General features: G+C 33.8%; 1 protein-coding gene and 1 long non-coding RNA gene across 2 annotated transcripts in view; one reads left to right on the top strand and one right to left on the bottom strand.

The window, feature by feature from the left end:
• LOC143051943 (uncharacterized) overlaps nt 1-20,398 on the bottom strand; it is a 216,958-nt gene that overhangs the window by 160,224 nt on the left and 36,336 nt on the right. The gene's annotated exons all lie outside the window — the stretch shown is intronic.
• Nucleotides 434-2,069, top strand: LOC143051094 (uncharacterized). Its single transcript, XM_076224124.1, has one exon. It carries the CDS (start codon nt 495-497, stop codon nt 1,899-1,901), a length of 1,407 nt encoding a protein of 468 aa, XP_076080239.1. The 5' UTR covers nt 434-494; the 3' UTR covers nt 1,902-2,069.

Genomic DNA, 20,398 nt, shown 5'->3' with positions numbered 1-20,398 from the left:
TCATATGTAAGAATTTTAATTTATGAAATGGACCTTAATTAATACACCAAATGTATAAACTGGACCAGTATCATGTCTCTGTGATTGTGTTAACATTACTAGTAGTACCCATTTTATATAACTAAACTGCCCTTCCGGAAAATGTAGAATACTGTGGAATCATTTATTGTCATGAATACCAACTTATGTATTAAGGAAATCTTGCATATAAGCATACAGAAATGTGTCATTGGTTGAACATTTAATTTTATTATACTTCATGTAAAAATGCCAGATTTTGATTGGCTTAAATGAGTGTGTCATTTTACTCTATCACATAGCTGAGCGGGTGACCATTTTTTTGAATGTTACCCTCTCGTGCAGAGCCTCAACTGGTTTCTTCAATTGGTTACCAGATTGTATAACTGTCACATGTACGCTTGAAAGTAACGAAGATAAGCAAAGACATGTAAGATCCTAAATGACACCGATTTTAATCAAAAACAACAGGCGACATGTTTGCTGAAGTTTCAGAGGATGATATAACCGATTTACTTGAATTAAAAGACTCAAAGTCAACAAAAAGATGCATTACACATAGTCTTAAGAGTTTCCGTGGTTTCCTAGGAGAAGACAATGAATTTGAAACGTTTGATAAACCAAAATTGAATGAAAAACTGAGACTGTTTTTTGCTTCGTTAAGAAAAACTGACGGGAATCACTTAAAAAAGTCTACCCTCACTAATTATAGGTATGGCTTAACAAAATATTTGAAAGAACATTGTTCCATAGACATTACAAAGGATGCTCAATTCGCAGGTTCAAAGGATGTCTTCAAGGCTGTCGTTGTAAACTTAAAGAAAAAAGGGTATGCCTCTACTGAACACAAACCCCCTATTTCTAAAGAGGACTTACAAAAGCTTTATAACACTAATAGTATTGCAATCAATACGACAACACCTTATGGATTACAAAAGAAGGTATGGTTTGACATAATGTTCTATTTGTGCAGGAGAGGCCAAGAAAACTTGAGATCCATGACAAAAAACACATTTGCTATTAAAACAGATTCAAGTGGAAGAGAGTATGTGCATCAACAAATAGATGAATACGATAAAAATCATCGTGATGAAGCTTCCCCTGATGATACCGTCGGTGAAGCAAGGATGTACGCAAGAGAAGGTGATCCTCTGTGTCCAGTATTATCATTTAAATTGTATCTGGAAAAACTTCACCCAGCTCTCAATGATTTTTGGCAGCGCAAAAAGGATTCCTTTGATATAACTGACACAACATGGTATTGTAAAGCTCCCATGGGGAAAAACAGTTTATCAGTAATGATGCCAGAAATTTCTGAAAAGGCTAAACTTTCTAGAAGGTACACGAACCACTCTATACGCGCAACTTCCATTACTGCAATGGATGAATCCGGCATAGAAGCTAGGCACATAATGCGAGCCAGTGGACATCGAAGTGAAGCCTCTATCCGTAGCTATTCTAAGAGACTAAGCGAAAACAACCAACGTGAGATGTCTGACAGTTTAAATAGTATTCTTCAAACTAATCAAAGTGACAATATTAATCATGAACTTCAGTCTGAAAATGCTAAAGGTGATCACAATATAACTGTAACTACACCTGAAGCACAGCCATTACTTGGGCTCAGTGCAGCTGAAATTGAAGCGTTATTTTCATATGAAACCACATTGGAAGAGATCCCTGTCACGCCTATGGATATTACGGTTGCGCCGCAAAATGTTTGTGTATCTGATAACCAAAACAAAGAAAACTCACCACATCCAGCTGTTTCTTCAAATGTTCAACTGTCGATGAACAATGTGCAGCCATGGTGGAACACACACACAATGAATTTATGTCCTAATATTACTAACAGTGTGGTCAATTTCAACATTTACAAATGATTTTCCAAATTTAATTGTTTCACCAACAAAACAGTCATTTTCAGTAACTGTTAAATTTGATCCGACAGACAGTTAAATTTATTTATTGTTGAATTGTTTCATATATAGTTATATACAAAATGTTTATAACATTTGTTTTTTTCTCTTGTTAAAGAATTGATGAAAATATTTCTGTTTTCTTGTTTTATTTTCTCCATTATGTGACATAAAAAAAAAATGGGGTAGATGCGCACATGAGACAATATCTTTATTTCTATTATCTTATACACAAATGCCAATACAACATGATTTAAAGTTGCAATATTTTTTCAGATAAAAATAACAGAACATTCAGTATAATAAATTAAATAACACATAGCTGAGAGGGTGATAGACAGATTGTAACCCCTTGAAAAACATTGTCAACCTCGCTTCGCCTCAGTTGACAATGTTTTCTCGGGGTTACAATCTGCTCTATCACCCTCTCAGCTATGTGTTATTTATATATTGTTGTTCACAAGTACCCATGTAATCCATGAAAATTGTTATCCAATGAATGTTAATGCATCCACATTATATTAAATTCAGTAATCTGATTATATGTATTTAATAAACTCAATTTTTGGTAATGACATTTGTGATTTAATGAAAGAAATCCATTAAGAGTTATAACAACAAGGAGTATTTATGTACTAGTGGTCGAGTGAAGGCCCCCTTACAGCACCCACAGACATCCTCTGCTTTTATGAAGAAAAAAGTAAATTCAGGGATATAAAAAAGAATTTAAAATATGTAAAATAATTAACCTTACAATTAAACCATCCATAGAAAAGATGCAGATTAAACAACAGACAGTAATTCTTACCCCTAGTGATTGATGATGATGTATTACCTTCAAGGTTCAATGCATCAATATAGTACCATTTATTGGTACTTAAAAGAGTTGGCATTTTTCATTCCTTGGCAAAAGAATTTGGAAAAGCTGGAATGAATGCTTTCAACTCTTCTGACAAAGCTTCCAATTCATTCCAGTTTCCAGCACCTGAAATCCTCAATAAGGCAAGGCAGCTTTCCTTTTTCATGGTTTCCTGGGAGACAAATACGATTTCATTTATCATTGACATATTTTAAGTTTTGAAAACAACAGACAAATAACAGTAAATTGATTTATGAACCTTTCAATGCTCTTCAACTTCGTAATTTATTTGGCCTTTTTAATTTTTTTCGGATTCGAGCGTCACTGATGAGTCTTTTGTAGACGAAACGCGCGTCTGGCGTATATACTAAATTTAGTCCTGGTATCTATGATGAGTTTAATTTTCACATTTCTATTCAGACCATTAATAAAATGTACCATCAAAATTGCAGGATAAATTATATTTATTTTATAGTAAACCTAAGAGGTAGTATTTTTCAGTGAATCTTATCAGTGAGACTTAAGTCATATTAAAATTTGTCCAAAAAATATATATCATTTTTATTCCTACATTGTAATGTTGATTTTTAGTCAGAATACTTCAAGATATCTATATAAATATCTTATTTACAGGATGAATGATGTTTCAGCTGTGTGAATCTCTCTCTTGCACTATTCAAAGATGATCTTCAAATTTTTGTGAAAATGTTTAGCAGAAAAATCGTCGAAATTGACTGTAAACGAAAGAAACGTAAAAAATTAGAAAAAATACTTAATGAACGATCTTATAATACAGTTGACTCTGTTCTTGCTATTTCTACTTACTTTTGCCTTAATGTTCCAGATTAATAGGGCCTTAGTTAAATATCTAACCATATTATTCTAATGTCAGGTGTAAAAACCTTCAATCTGAAGATTGAACATTTTTATTCTCTCGATTAAGTATTGTGATTTCTTTAAAATTTTCAGTTCTAAATCATTTGCATCTGGATGTATCAATATATAATTTGGGGGTGGCTACTTTCAATTTCATTATCACGTTTTGGAGGTCCTCTGGACACTACTATAAACCAATAACTGACTCACCAGGAACAATCTGTGTGATCTCCACAGTAACAGCTCACTATGGCATCTGAACCATATGTAAGTTTGGATTTCATTACATCAGGGGATTTGTGATATCTAATATTAGCCTGTACGAATTCTGCATGACAGCGGGCTGCCATGTCAGAAGCAAACAAACTTTGTAGTCGGGTTCTTTGCACCTTTAACCGAGCTGGCATGATGTCACAAACTGTGGATATTTTTTTTACAAAATTTTTATGGTTAGTAGTGTCAAGAAAATGGATGGGGGTTGTTGATGTTAGTCCCTTCTGATATAAACACTCTGCCGCCCTGTACGCACTGCTGTATGGGTCAGTTGTAACTTCATTTATTTCTAATCCATCCTCTTTTAGCACCTCAAAACACTCTCTTGCCCACCGCTCTTCATTTTCTATACTGTCTTGAATGTTGATATTTTCCGTGTACGGACCAGCATGTTCGCCTACATTTGTACTAACTGTATGCTTTCTCTTGGAACAACATTTAGACTTAGTTTGTATGATTTGCCCCCAAGGGATGGTTTGAAGCATTTCTCAAGACTTCCGCTATTTTGTATCCAAGGTTTATTTTATTTTAAAGCGATCTTTTGTTGCTCTTCTTATCGATCCTGTAACAGATATTAAAGTCCATTAGAAATATTATATTTAAAAATTATAGACAAAAAGTGTATACCCTCTTTACAATAAGTTCCTATTGTCTCTCTTCTCTCCTCTTCAGGCTCCTTTGATGAATAGCCTATATTAAGTAGATAAAAAATAAACAAAACATATATTGTATTTTCATTTATAAATTTACAGTACATGTATGTGACTTTAACATGATCATAAAGCTTAACATATAAAAATAAGCATACAATTCATAATGTTTAGAAGTTTCATAAAATATTGAAAACAACACGTTATTAATTTATTGCGTCGGAAGCGCTTTTCTGGATTTACCTTCATCAGGAACGCTCAAAGCCAAACATTTGAAATCCAAAGATGTAAAAATACCGAAACCGTTGAAGAGCTATATATAAAAAATACCTAAAATAAATAGCCAAATTCATCTAAAGCCAACTTTGCCTGTATAACATGAGACCTAAAAATCATAACAACTTATAAATATGACATGAACATAATGAAGGCACACATTGATTCAAAAGTGTATCGAACTTCATCTGTGTTTTAAGGTACTTAGCATTGTATATAAGTTTCAAAACATTCGGTAAACTAAATTGATAAACAGAAATACATCTGTATGTACATGATGTATGGACAAGGGAAACGATTAATGCCACTGTCAACATATAGGGGGAGGGGCGGCATATACATATAAATCATCTGTTAACATATGTTACCTTACCTGTCTCAATGGTGTTGGCTTCTTCTGCAACATTCTGTAAAATGTAAAAACATATGTAGCAAATTGTCATTGAAACAGTTGGGTGGTATTAGTATGCATGTATATTCTATGTGACAAAAATTGTCCTTGTAACGGTTGGGTGGTATTGGTATACATGTATCTGTTCTATGTGACAAAATTTGTCCTTGTTAACGGTTGGGTGGTATTGGTATACATGTATCTGTTCTATGTGACAAAATTTGTCCTTGTTAACGGTTGGGTGGTATTGGTATACATGTATCTGTTCTATGTGACAAAATTTGTCCTTGTTAACGGTTGGGTGGTATTGGTATACATGTATCTGTTCTATGTGACAAAACTTGTCCTTGTTAACGGTTGGGTGGTATTGGTATACATGTATCTGTTCTATGTGACAAAATTTGTCCTTGTTAACGGTTGTGTGGTATTAGTATACATTTGGGAGAATGAAGTAACAATTTAGAATATTTTAAAGCAATTATTTAACATAAAAATCCAATTACAAACATTTCAACACTTGTTTCATAGATGAAGGACGTGTAATCATGAAAAAGTTGTCTTGTATATTCTTTAGATAAGAATACCTTCATGCGGTCAGATTATTCGAGTGTGAGAATTATACTAGAAAAGTGCTTATTTACCTCAGAACTGTCCTGAACAGTAAGCTCCTCGACTGAAACACTGGATGTGGACTGAGCCATGACGAGCTCTGCCACATGGATGTCATACGAGGGACTATTGTTCCCCTGGTACTAGTCGAAAGCGATGCAGGATCTATGTACTTATCATACTATTAACAACCATTAAAAGTTAACAAAACTGTGTATTATAATATTCACATAGTACATTTCATTTCTGCACATGATTCTGTTTAATTTCATCTGGAAAATATTTCACTTTGACTCCGTTACTATTTATATGAGTTTCAATGTTTATTCCATTTGCCCTTGGACTGTTTAATTGTTTTAAAATCTGTATATTTTTCAATATCAGCTACAGTATTAATATCAGTTAATCTTATTATGAGTTTCCTTTTCACAGATGAAAAGTATCACAAAACATATATCAAGTTCATACAACGTAATGAAACATTGACATTTATTACAGTTCGACTAAAACTGTGTTCAAATATTCAATACAGCACCAATAGTTGCGTATAGCGTATTAAAGCACTGCCGGTGTGGTCTGGGCATGTGTGTCCCTCCGGCAGCAAGAGAGTTGTGATGTTTCGGAGACTTGTTTTTATTTAACTCATGTGGAAATCAAACCAGTACAGTGGCGGATACGGGAGAATCTTTATATACTCTAAACACTGCTTCCTTCTTTGTTTTGTATCTTCGTCGCTATTGAAAGATCGGAGCAAGGCTTGGTTTAAATTGCTTATACTGCATAGTCTTTTTGTGTTGTTTTTGTAAAATGTCAACTTTGTGTATTTCTTTTAAAGCCTTATATGCAGATCCTCCAACTGGGACTTCACAATGGAGAGCAGTACAAAGTTCTAAAACTGATTCTCCTGTACCAAATTGACACTGTGAGCTGCAGAATGAGCACAACCGGTAACATTTCTTTTAAAGGTACATTTGACGGTAACGAACGCTTTAGGCTATGGTTAAATCCCTCAACAAAATTAGTGTTCATATTAAGTCTAGTTTTCTCTAGCATGTTTGGACTAAGACGCAGGTTGACTGTTTTTCTTATATAGTCTATAGTTTGCTGTGAGTGTGCAATTTTGAATGTGTTTGGTAGTAGTGACCTTCCTCTATGCCATACTTTCTGTAATCCATTACATAACAGTGAATGTTTTTTACACAACAAATGTTTTCCTATGTAACAATTAACGATTGCGTCAACGACGTGTGAAATTTTACATTTGATTTTTAAAAAGTTTCCTCTGTAAGTTTTCCTTGCCTGAACCAGCTGTACATTACATCTTTCTGTCAAATCCACTGAAAAACAATTCAGTAGGTTTTGTCTCTTAACTTGAGTTCTTGCTGGCATGATCTGTAATAGGTTCTTATCATTCTCGGTACGTTTTATGTATGTTCCCAGTCACATGCCTTGTATCCAGGCAATGTTCAGGCTGAGTACTCGTTGTACCTTCTTCGTACAAGTCTTGTGCAGCCCTGTGTACAGATCTGTCACCAGGTGCTCAACCATAATGTTGTCTGCCTTTAGATCAAGAATACATTCTTTGGCCCGAGTTTTTATATGGAGTTCCCATTCTGTTCCATATACTAAAATCTTGTTCAAAGTAGGTTTTGTCCTTATCATAATTGGTGACAAAACATAGAAACTGTCAAATGATCGCTGATGGTGACTAAATACTGGTCCTGTCATTACTGGTTCTTGTTTCTTTGTTCAAGCATCAAGTTTCAACAAGACGTTAATGTCACATTAATATTGTCAACGTGCAATGGTTCATCGACACCTAACATGCTGGAATTCGCAATATTTGTACAAACTGATATGTTATCGTCTTTGATTATTAAAATCCCCAAGGGTGACTGGGGTATAGAAATATGGTCACTTGGTCTTCTCCCGACCGGCAGTAAAACGCTTGCCGAAGTGGGGCGTCCCTTTGGCTGTGCGGGATGTATCAAGTTCGCAGTCACGTCCGGTCAGAATGGGGACGTAAAATCCGATGCCTCGTGTAAAGAGAGTGTCACGCTCTTTGCACGTTAAGAACCGTTGCAACCACTCTTTGAGGGGTCCGTAGGTGGCCTGTTGCAAGGCAAAATTTCTGTCCCTATCCAAAATACCCTCCTTTTCCGGTGGCAGTCCAAATTTCTCCGACCATCATCCCAGATGGCCTCTATTGTATCAACCTACCTATTGTATTTATTGTGAACTTGTTCTCGTCCTGAATATGCATGAAATAATTGCCACTGGACGTTAAGCAACCAACAATCAATCAATCAATTGATTATTAAAACAATATAATGTAGTGTTTATTTTTCCAATTTCACATATGATATGTTATTACATCAAATCTGGAGGTTATAAAACTTATACCGCTGTACTTGACACTAATGACCATGCAATCCACTATTGTAATTTAAAAATTGAAGTATAAAATAAATTGTATTGTAACTTACTTTTCATTTATGACGTTTGGTCTTCTTCCTATCGGCAATAAAACGCTTGTTGAAATGGGGCGTCGTTTTGATACGCGGGATGTATCAAGTTTGAACCATGTCCGGTCTGAATGGTGCTTTAACTCCGATCTCTCGTGTTTAGAGTTTTCCACGCTCTTAACAGGTTAAGAACCATCTCAACAACTGTTTTAGGGGTCCATGTTACCCTCATTTTTCAGTGGCAGTCAAATTTTACCCGACAATCATCCCCGAAGCCCTCTATTATTACTTTACCTACGTAATGTATACGTGTTATTGACCTGAGCTAGCATGAAATGTTTGATACTGGACGTTAAACAACTGACAATCAATCAACCAATCTACATTTCCTGTGCAACGCCTAATGTATAATATGTTTATTTGTTTCCCCTTTCATTAATCTCCAGTCATTTTTCTTAACTACCGTCTTTAAGGTGTTGAACTCCTAAAATATCCAAAATCATTACTAGTATCAGATTACTGGAAAAATAAATATTTTTTAAATTTTGCTTTTAACATTATATCTACATAAAAAAAATATTCTGCAAAGTATCATTAGGTTCTCTGAAGATGAGTTAGCATAAATTTTGGGGGATTTTAGTAGCAGTTTACTTAATGGAGGTCTGAAAAAGAAACTGATGTCTAAAAAACTTGACAATGAAAAGAATCTAGATGTTAATTTAAAAATAATAATATTAAGGTTGGACAAATTTTTTGATTTGAATATAAAAACAATAACCAAGACTAAACATAAAATGTCAAGACTAAACTTAATGATTGGACTAGTAGTTATAGTTTGAAAAATTCAAAGAATAAGGTATGACGAGGCCACAGTTTTTGCCCCTTCAATTAAAAAATCCTAAATCTAAAAATAGCATCTTTTTTATGTTTATTAGACATAAATCTAACAATCACTAACATTGATGTTTTTGAATTTCTTGCCTCGTGACATAAGACTTTCAGATTGAAGTTCTTTACTATTTTCACAATTTCAGGGGCCAAATAACAGCTTTTATCATACTCCTGTGTAAACTGCACTTAATAATTTGTATTACTGGTATGTCCTTTCATTTAAAATACTTAAGGATGTTCGACCTCTATTCCAAAATAATGAGCTTTTAAAAAGACGGTTATAAATTAATAACTATAAAAGCTTGTTTTCGGTTTATAAGCTATGGAAAAGTTGCTGAGGAAAGATTCACTCTAGAATGTTTATAAATTTAACATTTGCACTATTTTTCCATCAAAAAGTATGAAAATAACAAGGATTTAATATTTTTTTAATAATAAAGATTGTATTTAAAACTATATGTTATCAAATAATGAAAAGAAAAGTAGGGGTTAGAGGACAAAATGTTTAATAGCAAAAAGTGGTTAAAATCAGTGAATTCCAAATATCAGTGATTTTTTGGCGTCAATTCACAAATAAACTCCTCTGCGTTTGACATGTTTGCATATTTATCTCCAACGCAATGGCTTTTCTTGTGAAAAAAAATGTGGCATATCTGGCATTGGACCTGTAAAATATAAAGTTATATTGTCAGTTTTTTAAATATTTTAAGAGCCTTGTATGCAGTACTGTCTTCTGGAATATCACCGTCTAGAGCACTACAGAGTTCTAATGTAGACTCCCCTGGGCCATTTTTAACGCTGCGAGCAGCTGCATGTGCACGACCAGACATTTTTTTCTTGAAAGTAACATTTGAAGGTAATGATCTTTTTAAACGCCAGTTGGTTATCATGTTTAACCGAGTCTTGTCGAGAACTTTGGAACCTAGTTCTTATTTATTTGTTTCCTAAGCGAGTCTTAATTCTGATTGCAGCTACTTATTTTAAAAGTATTTGGTAAGAAAGGACGGCCTTTTAACCAAGATCACTAAAATCCTTTACAGGCAAAGGAGTCTTTTCTACATCTGGCATGCTCTCCCATGTAGCAGTAAGCTATGGCATCCACAGTGTGAGAAATTTTCTTTTTCACTTTGTAAAAGTCTCCAGCATAAAATGTAAAGGCCAGTAATAGTTCTTTGTTACATCTCTCAGTCAGAGCAACAGAGAAATTATTCAAAAGCTTTTGTCTTTTAGTTTTGTTGTAGCTGGCATCACTTTTGAATGCTCAATTTCAAGTTGATCTTCCTCTAAATCAAGGAGGCATTACCTGGCCCAGGTATACTCATCTCCTATACTTTATACCTTGGGTATATTTGCATTGCAATCATCTGTGCAATTTTCATGAAGTTGGCCTGGGTCATTGTCTACGTCAAGACTAGAATGTGTGGAACAGAGCTGTTTTTGATATTTAATGCTTATATATTGTGTTTTGATGTTTCATGTTTAGCTGCCGTATAAATTGTTTGTGTTTGCGGTTAAAATGGAGTGCGGCCTACACCAGAATATAGTGGATTCTTGTACATTCCATCCATTTGAACACTTATAGCATGTGGATTGTCCTTGCCTCTTCACTTATTTATTTCTACAATATCATTTCTTCTTCTTTTTCGAACCCCAAGGGTGACTGGGGTATAGAAATATGGTCACTTGGTCTTCTCCCGACCGGCAGTAAAACGCTTGCTGAAGTGGGGCGTCCGTTTGGCTGTGCGGGATGTATCAAGTTCGCAGTCACGTCCGTCAGAAGGGGACGTTAAATCCGAAGCCTCGTGTAAAGAGAGTGCCACGCTCTTTGCACGTTAAGAACCCTTGCAACAACTCTTTGAGGGGTCCGTAGGTGGCCTGTTGCAAGGCAAAATTTCTGCCCCTATCCAATATACCCTCATTTTCCACTGGCAGTCCAAATTTCCCAGACCATCATCCTAGATGGCCTGTATTACAACAACCTACCTATTGTATTTATTGTGAACTTGTTCTCGTCCTGAATATGCATGAAATATTTGCCACTGGACGTTAAGCAACCAACAATCAATCAATCAATCTTTTTACTGACTTAGTCCTGCTCGCACAACCCATAGGGAACATGGAGCATATCTAGCGATTCCACGTGCTGTATGGCAATCAGTACTTCATCGATAAGTTCGGTAAATTCCATTTTTAAGTTTCTTACTGATGTGCAGGTATCAGGCTCACATATCCTTTCCCTATATACAAGATAAAGAGGTCAACCCTTTCTTAACTAAATTTGAATGGTTTATTTTGCATTGGGGTTGTTGTAAATTCAAATGAAGCAAGGCAATAGGAACAAAAATATGTTCACTGATGTCGTAGGCTCCATACAATCTTTCCATTTTAGAAAGCAAGAATGCTTTTTTGTTGCCACTGCTGTAAAAGGAGTCTCTATTTATAAACTTGTCCAGGATAATCTGTATATCAAGTGGTATATCTAGAAACCATTCTTGCAACAATTCAAAGTTATGTAAAGATAGTGGTTTAACCAAATCACAATGATTAAAGCAGGCATCACATTCATTGGACTCATTTCCATTAAAGGACTGTCTGGCCGGCTGAATTTATACTTGAATGATGTCATTTTAAAGTTTCCCCTGTAGCAAATCGTCCCTTAAATGAAATCTTGCAATTCCGTTGTTTGGACGTCTGTAATTTTCAATTGTCTTTGGTGATACAAAGATGATTTGACTAGCATTAAGGTGATGCTTATTCTGTAGAAAATTTGTGGCAATCTTAGTGTATTCTTTATATTTTTCAGATTCTTTACACGAAAAAATAAGCATAACTGAGTTTGTGTCAATAGATTGAGGTGTGTCAAAACATTCAGGTGGAAATGTTATGTCTGGATTAATGATATCAAACTTTTTCATCAGTTGAGATTCAATGACAGCAGGAAAATGTTTCTTTCTTGTCCATATTAAGATGTTTTGGGAATGTTCGTATACTTTTTGTCTTATAGTTCTTGCTTTAATGGTACTTTTTCCAACGTTCCTTACCCCAAGGGTGACTGGGGTATAGAACTATGGTCACTTTTAGAAGGAATGTTTCTGCATGCATTCTGTTGATGTTTTTGTACCATCATAATTTCTTTTACTACTGCCTGCAAGAAAAAAATGACGATAATTTTGCTGCTATTTAATCTTAATTTCATGACAGACACCATGTGATTGTCATAGCTTATTTAATCTTTTTTTCAGCGTTCATAAAATTTCATCAATAGCTGGTAATCAGTTACAATTGGTTATAGAATGAAAGAACTGTTATAGGAGATGACAGATGTTAATACCAATCCACAAAATAAAATAATAATAATATATCTAGTAAAACCAACATCTGGTGAAAAGACATCCATAACATTTTTAACTTAATGCCTTTGAATCATTTTGCTTGATAACATGTATGTTATTTCCTGTAATCATTTATACTGTTACTCATTTATTTTATAATGGCTAACTTAACATATACATGGTTATTGTTTTCACAACACATACATATGCAACATGTATTTGAACTAAACACAAATAAAACTACAAAAAGCAATTAGCAGTTAGTTTAGTATAATTTTGTCAAAATAATCCCCAATATTTTATAGATATATTATTGACTTGCTAGGCTCATAACACAGATATTTGATTTCATGGTTCAGTACATGTCTGAATACAAGCCTATTTAAAAATTAACAATCAAATAAATGAATTAATTTAACTTTGTTTATACGTATATACCAACAAAATCCATTAATAAAAATGAGAATTTATTAAAATGGGAATTTCCAGGAAGAATAAAAAAAAAGTATTTTTAATACCTTCAATAAGTTTGCTCCTCCTGGGTAATTAGGTGCGTTTCTTAATACTTCGGATATCTCAAACTCATACTCTTTCGCCTGAAACCTATTTTTTGTTGCCTTTTTAAATGCCCCTACAAAGAATTAAACTAAAAGATGATATATATTATTCATTTCATCAGGTATATTATCAGTGTTGAACAGACACCAGTTGAATATTCTTTTCAATATTTGAATTCTTTGATAGTTATTCTTTGTATTACATTGGCAATTATCTGTTTTTACTATTTAGTAACATAAGTATAAACATTGTTGCATGAATGAATTAATAGTAAATACACAGAACTAATCCATATGTACAAGTGTGTATCTGTAATACAAATTGTGTGTAGTTTTTTTATAGGAAAAATAATAAAATTTCCATTTTTTTTTTTAATGTATAGGGAAATAACATCACAAACTTTCCTTCATTCTTTTTAATATTTAGTTTCTATTAGGTTATGAGGATTTTAGCATTTGAAAAAAAACTCAGTTAGCTTCATTGTTTTTGTCCTGGAGTAGTTGTATGAGAAACTGGACACAATCACCCCTGCTATGTTTACATACTCAGTTTTTTTGTTTTGTTTTAAACATCTGTTTGTGAACTAATATTGTATATCACTATATGAGCATGCAATGACAGATTTACAGCTCTACTTAAACATTTTATAATTGAGAGAAAACATAAAATTATCACTCTGAACGGGTATATATGTAGGACTGACCTGAGATTCGTTGAATGTCAAACAAAGACAAAATATGGACGAAATTTCCGAATTTTTTGTGGGATATCGATTAAGAGAAGTGAGATGGGAGTGGGGTTTTGGTTTTGGAGTAGAGTGAAGGTTATCCCCCAGTGCTTTTTTCCCCTCCCCCAATTCCCAATACATAAAAAATATCTTACCTAGTTCATCGTAGGTGAAATCTTTCTCAAAGATGAAGGAATATTTTCCATGCTTACCACGAACTGTTATTTTGTACTTATTCGTAACAGTGAACGCCGCCATGTCATCGCTTGATTGAGTTTCGTGTGGTTAATTTTGATATACGCGGGATATCTATTCAGTCGCTGCATTTTGTTAGTTTTTTCTGTGATAAGATATTTCATTGGTCAAAAATTTCAAAACTTAGATGCTCTCTTCTGATTGGTTACACTGGATATAGAATTTCGAATCTCGAAATCAAGATATTGAATCTCGAATTTCGAATTTCGGATATTGGATCTCGAATTTCGAATATCGGATCTAGCATAAGGGTCGATTGAAAACAAAACTCTACGACAAAAGAGATGATTTCAGCTTTCAAATTTTGGACTTTCCATTTCTAGGTAGCAACATTCCAGCACCATCTGCATACAAGGTATATTTATCCAAATTGTTACGATATTCCCGTGCTTGCATTTCCTATCATGATTTTTAAGATACAGGGTTGCTGCTCGCAAGGAAGCTTTTAAACCAAGAGTTTCAAATGGTGAAGTTGATATCATCCCTACGTAAATTTTACGGACGCTGTCACGAGTTGGTCGTTATTTTATCTGAACTGTTGACGACACCTTTTTTGAGGGATACAGAAGCAAAAATTCACATACTTGAAATGAATAATAGCAGGGGTTATCGTGTCAGATGAATCACATTTAATTATTTAACTGACAACAAGGATTGCCACACCTGCTAGCCCCAAAGGAGAACCCTATGAACCAGAGAAGGATAGACGAGAGAATATTGTCGAACAGGAGATTCTTTCCTAACCGTCAAGGAAAATAGTCGTCAGCAGATATGGAATGACATAATTGGTAACAAATCCAGCTCCCTAGTCAAGAATGTAGAAACCATAAATACTGTTTGAACTCGCAAAGAGTGGGTAGTTTAGTTGAGGTATCGAACAAGTCTTTAATCATAAATTAGATTGTACCCTGACCAGTATTGAAATTTTGTATTTACGTCAAAAGTAAGTTTCGTCTACAAAACTCATCAGTGACACAAATGCAACAAAAATAAAACATATACTTGCAAAAAACATCATTGTAAAGATAATCTTCAAAACAACTACCAAGGAAAAAAATGAAAAAAAAGATACATTACAAATTTCCAACGGAAAAAATTTCTTCAATTTCGTACTTTATTTGGCTTTTTTTTTCTTTTTTCTTTTTTGGATTCGAGCGTCACTGATGAGTCTTTTGTAGACGAAACGCGCGTCTGGCGTATATACAAAATTTAGTCCTGGTATCTATGATGAGTTTATATAGCAAAATTAAAAAAGTCAAATCATACCACATTAACGTTTGTAAACCTTGAGCCGCCCGCAGTATCAGTTGCTTCCATTAGTCTTTACCTTTATTTTTGGTTAAATTAAAATTCCGTATTTCTTATGTATATCTTATACACCCTGTCGGGCTTTAAGTCAAACTCCTGGTAAGATGATATATGTCCAACACATTCAGGGCCATAACTGTATGTAATGTAAAGTTACTTTGTTTAATTTACTTTTAAGCTCCCGCTCTTCTATCTGTTGAAGGATGTAGACTGTATTTCTGAAAAAAAATAATATTTAGTTTTCAAGAATTAGTGGATGACAGTCAATGTTTTCAAGAATTAGTGGATGGCAGTGCAATGTAACAGTGAATTATAATACAAATCCAATATTTGTTAGCTACATGTTTATAATTGAGAATGGAACTGAGGTATTTGTCAAAGACACAACAATCCGACTTGAGACCAGAAAACAGCAGAGTGCCAACAACAAGGAAAGAAATTTTTCCTTGAAATATTATCTTGGTGGCCGGAATAAATCAATATAAAAAGTTCTAGATACGTATAAATACCAATCAATATCTTTTTTTTTCAGACGAAATGTCGACAGAAGGAACATGCAATTTTCGCCATGGACATATCAACGTCAAAGCTTACAACTTCAGTTATTGGATGCATCAATGAAAGACGAAGCTCTTACAGACAACGATGCTATGAACTACGAACTATATGGTACGAGGTAAGGTGAAGGTGAATACTGTCTGAAGTTAAATGAATTAACATCTCATAAGCTCGGGATAGCAAGACACAGATTTTTTTTTAATAGAATTCTTTCGACAAGCCGGACACATCCAATCTCCTTAAGGTACTCGTTTGATTTTTGCACATTTGAAATGGAACCAAATGTAATGATAATTTTCATTGTCGCAGCCAATAACATCATCTTTTTTCAGGATTATGTTCCTTCTGACAAATGCAAATGATTAATCTACTTGATCCAGTTCTTGTATCATGAATTCCCCCCAAGGGTGACTGGGGTATAGAAATATGGTCACTTGGTCTTCTCCCGACCGGCAGTAAAACGCTTGCCGAAGTGGGGCGTCCGTTTGGCTGTGCGGGATGTATCAAGTTCGCCGTCACGTCCGGTCAGAAGGGGGACGTTAAATCCGATGCCTCGTGTAAAGAGAGTGCCACGCTCTTTGCACGTTAAGAACCCTTGCAACAACTCTGTGAGGGGTCCGTAGGTGGCCTGTTGCAAGGCAAAATTTCTGTTCCTATCCAAGATACCCTCATTTCCCAGTGGCAGTCCAAATTTCCCCGACCATCATCCCAGATGTCCTCTATCGTATCAACCTACCTATTGAATTTATTGTGAACTTGTTCTCGTCCTGAATATGCATGAAATATTTGCCACTGGACGTTAAGCAACCAACAATCAATCAATGTATCATGAATTAATAGAATTATCAACATTTACGAAGGTATCTCTCATTGGACCGATACTTCAGGCTGCTTAAGCTTGATCTCTGACTTCAGTATTTACCGACGTATCAACTGACGGTTTTGAGTAAAGTTCAAGTAAAATTGCATTTGAGAAAAACAATTTTGATTTGACCAAAAGTGTGTCACTAAAGTCATTATCAATTTCTATACTTTCGGCATGAAAATCTGCTTCAGTCCAAACAATAAAGTCACAATATTCCTTTTAACACACTAACAGCTGAGATTTGACCTGATAATAGTACTGGTGGTTTTTTTTAATGCTTATTTACCATCACGCATTTCAAGACAATCTCGCTTATCTAGTGCTGCGTCTAGTTTTACATCCCTCTTGCGGTATGGACATTTGATTTCGATGCAAATATCGCCACAGTAGTCACAATTGGCTGTTTCATCTGGAGATGCACCAAGATATGGAAATTTGAAGAAACTGGAGTTTAGAACTAACCCACTATCCTTCATTTCAAAAATTTCATGGTTGTCTTTCCTACGGTCAACATATTTCTGTCGGACAGTTTTTTCATGGTCACAACCCCACCGAGTAGCTTTATTGGTAAATTTAACTGTTGAAGGATGGCAAATAGATTTTATTAAACTCTGCGCTGGTTTGATTTTCGCCTAAATATCATGGCTTTTTCTTTATTTTTTCAAGTATTCCATTAAAGCCAAAGTAATTTGAATTTTATCCGTTAAAGAAGAAATTGTAGTATATGATGCCAAAAAAAATCAAAAGAGAAGCACTAGTTTCAGACCAATCTTCCAGAGTATCTGTAGTATTATATCAAGACTTAATAGATAAGTTGCAGAAAATAGATGGTACATTTTCCGTAATCTGTCATCCAGGTTGTACAGAGACAATTTCTTTTTAAGTACAACCATGTCAACAGAAATCACCAAAATAGATGACATCACTGATGACGTATCAGATATCATGTTAACAGCCAGTTTAACAACAATACATGGTTCGATTGTCCAAGTGCTTGGCACTGAAAAAACAAAATGCCAATGCTGTGACAAGAATGTGCAAGTTATTGATCTGGATGCACTTACTATCAAGTGCAGTAATTGAAGTTAAAATCATAAGTTATATATTTTTTTAACAAATAATTAGGATATAACTCTTGTACTATCCATATATTTGTTGCTTATAGAATTTATTACATATTTTTAAAAGAAAGTTAAAGTCAGAAGTTATTTTTTTTTTTTAAACCAAATTTATAATAAAGGAGAACTCTTGTACTATCCATATATTTGTTGCAGATACAATTATATTTTTTACAGACAATTGAAATTAGTATTAGTTTTTTCTTACTTTTTTGCAAATAATGTAGGATAAGTCTTGTACTTTCCATATATTTGTTGCAAATAAAATTTATTACATATTTTTAACAAATATAACATTTGCTATTAGAGACAAAATATAATATTGCTTGCTGATTTACTTCTATGGTCACCAGTTTTGAAAGGGAAGGGATACTTTATTTATTAGTCATAACAAACATGATTACATTTTGTTCTGTTTCTGTTGCTTTTGGTTGTTCTAGGAATATTTCTTTTTTTCTTTATCTCTTTGAACAACTGTTTCCAGCGTAACATCCTTATGAGGTTTATCTGTTTCAGTTGGAATCATTTTTTCCGCATTACAGGACATTTCCTACAAAACACAAATTTTGTCAGCCACAGTTCAAAATCTATGCTGCCTGAGCAAGAATAGTATTGCTCCTGCTTTTTGCAAAATACATAATTGCAATTTCTATAATTCTATTACTTAACGTTTGGTTTCTATGATAATGAGAGACGGGACAAACTAAATGCATGGAAGACATATTAAAGGAGTTAAAGAGAAATTTCATGCAATTGAAAGATGACTCTAAATATCATATTTTTTAAAAATAACAGCATAAACTAGAGGCTCTAAAGAGCCTGTGTCGCTCACCTGCATCTTCAACAATATCCATTTTTTGATAAAAATCATCATGAAAGGGCAATAACTCTATAAAGAGTTAACTGACAATTTCAGTCATGTTGACAAATTTGTAGATCTTGTCCTGCTGATCATTTTTGTTTTTTTAAGTTTCTATCTACATGTGTATCTTTTACACTTTATAAGGAAATAAGCAAAACCTCCAAAAAATGTCAGAATTTCTCTATGCATAGCGGTTTTCAAGATTAAAGACAAAACTTGAAATTTACCCCTATGTTAAATTTTTAGCCGTGTCCGCCATCTTGGTTGGCAGGCGGGGTCATTGGACGCATTTTTTAAAACAAGATACCCCAATAATGATTGTGGCTAAGTTTGGTTAAATTTGGCCCAGTAGTTTTACAGAAGATTTTTGTAAGAGTTAACAGACGACGACGAACGCCAAGTGATGAGAAAAGCTCACTTGGCCTTTTGGCCAGGTGAGCTTAAATGGAACCTTATGAATCCAAGGAGCCTTAATTGCCTTGATCAAATGACCGATTTTAGATAACATCAAATACAGTTATCAAAAATGTTGTCAAATTTACATTAAAATGTTGAAAAATATCTCAATATTGGTAAAAATGAATGAATATCCAAAAAGTAGTGATATTTACTAAAAAAATGTTACCATGGAAATGCTGCAGCAATTTTTAAATAAAGCTGTGATGGTTCAATTTTAATTCTAATACATTTTTCAATACATAGTAGAAAATTATCTTGATCAAATGATCGATTTAAGGTAACATCATATATAATTAGGCGTAAAATTTACATCAAAATGTTGAAAAATATCTCAATATTGTTAAAAATGAATGAATATCCAAAAAGTGTTGAAATTTAATGAAAAAAATGTTACCGAGGAAATGTTAACATCATATACAATTATCCAAAAAAATGTCAAATTTACTGTAAAATGTTGAAAAATTATCAATAAAGGTCAAATCTGAATGAATATCCAAAAAGTAATAATTACATTAGATGTATGTTTCATTATAATACGTTATTCTGATTGGCTAACAGCACATCACATGTTATTCCGTAAACAATTGCATGAGACAATAACATTTATCGTGCATGATGACACGAGGTCCACAAAAAAAGTGCACAGGTGAATTAAATAAAACTAGATAAAATCGTGTTTTCATGATCCTAGCTAAAAAAATGTAATTATAAGTATTGAATGCTTCTTTTTGTAACTTTAAAGGGTTGATAAAGCGTTGACCGTGCGTACATTTTTAGAATTAAGCGCTTCCTCGCTTCATACAAAATGTACTTCGGTCAACGCTTTTACACCCCAATAAATTTACAAAAAGAAGCATTCAATTCTTAAGTAAAATTTACTGGAAAAAAATATTTTTTAAGAAAATGCTGCAATTGATAAATAAAGCTGTGGTTTTAATTTTGCTTTTAATACATTTGCCAATACATATTAGAAAATTATCTTGATTAAATGACCGATTAAAGGCAACATCATATACAATTATCAAAATGTCAAATTTACAGTAAAATGTTGAAAAATTATCAATAAATGTCAAATCTGAATTAACATCCAAAAAGTAGTAAAATTTACTGAAAAAATATTATTGGGAAA

Source organism: Mytilus galloprovincialis, chromosome 11 (genome assembly GCF_965363235.1).
Source record: "Mytilus galloprovincialis chromosome 11, xbMytGall1.hap1.1, whole genome shotgun sequence".
Lineage (NCBI taxonomy): Eukaryota > Metazoa > Mollusca > Bivalvia > Mytilida > Mytilidae > Mytilus > Mytilus galloprovincialis.
This window is presented reverse-complemented; position numbering and strand designations above follow the sequence as displayed.

What these genes read in the sequence shown, in the direction of transcription:
- LOC143051094 (XM_076224124.1), top strand. Translation starts at nt 495, where the DNA reads ATGTTTGCTGAAGTTTCAGAGGATGATATAACCGATTTACTTGAATTA.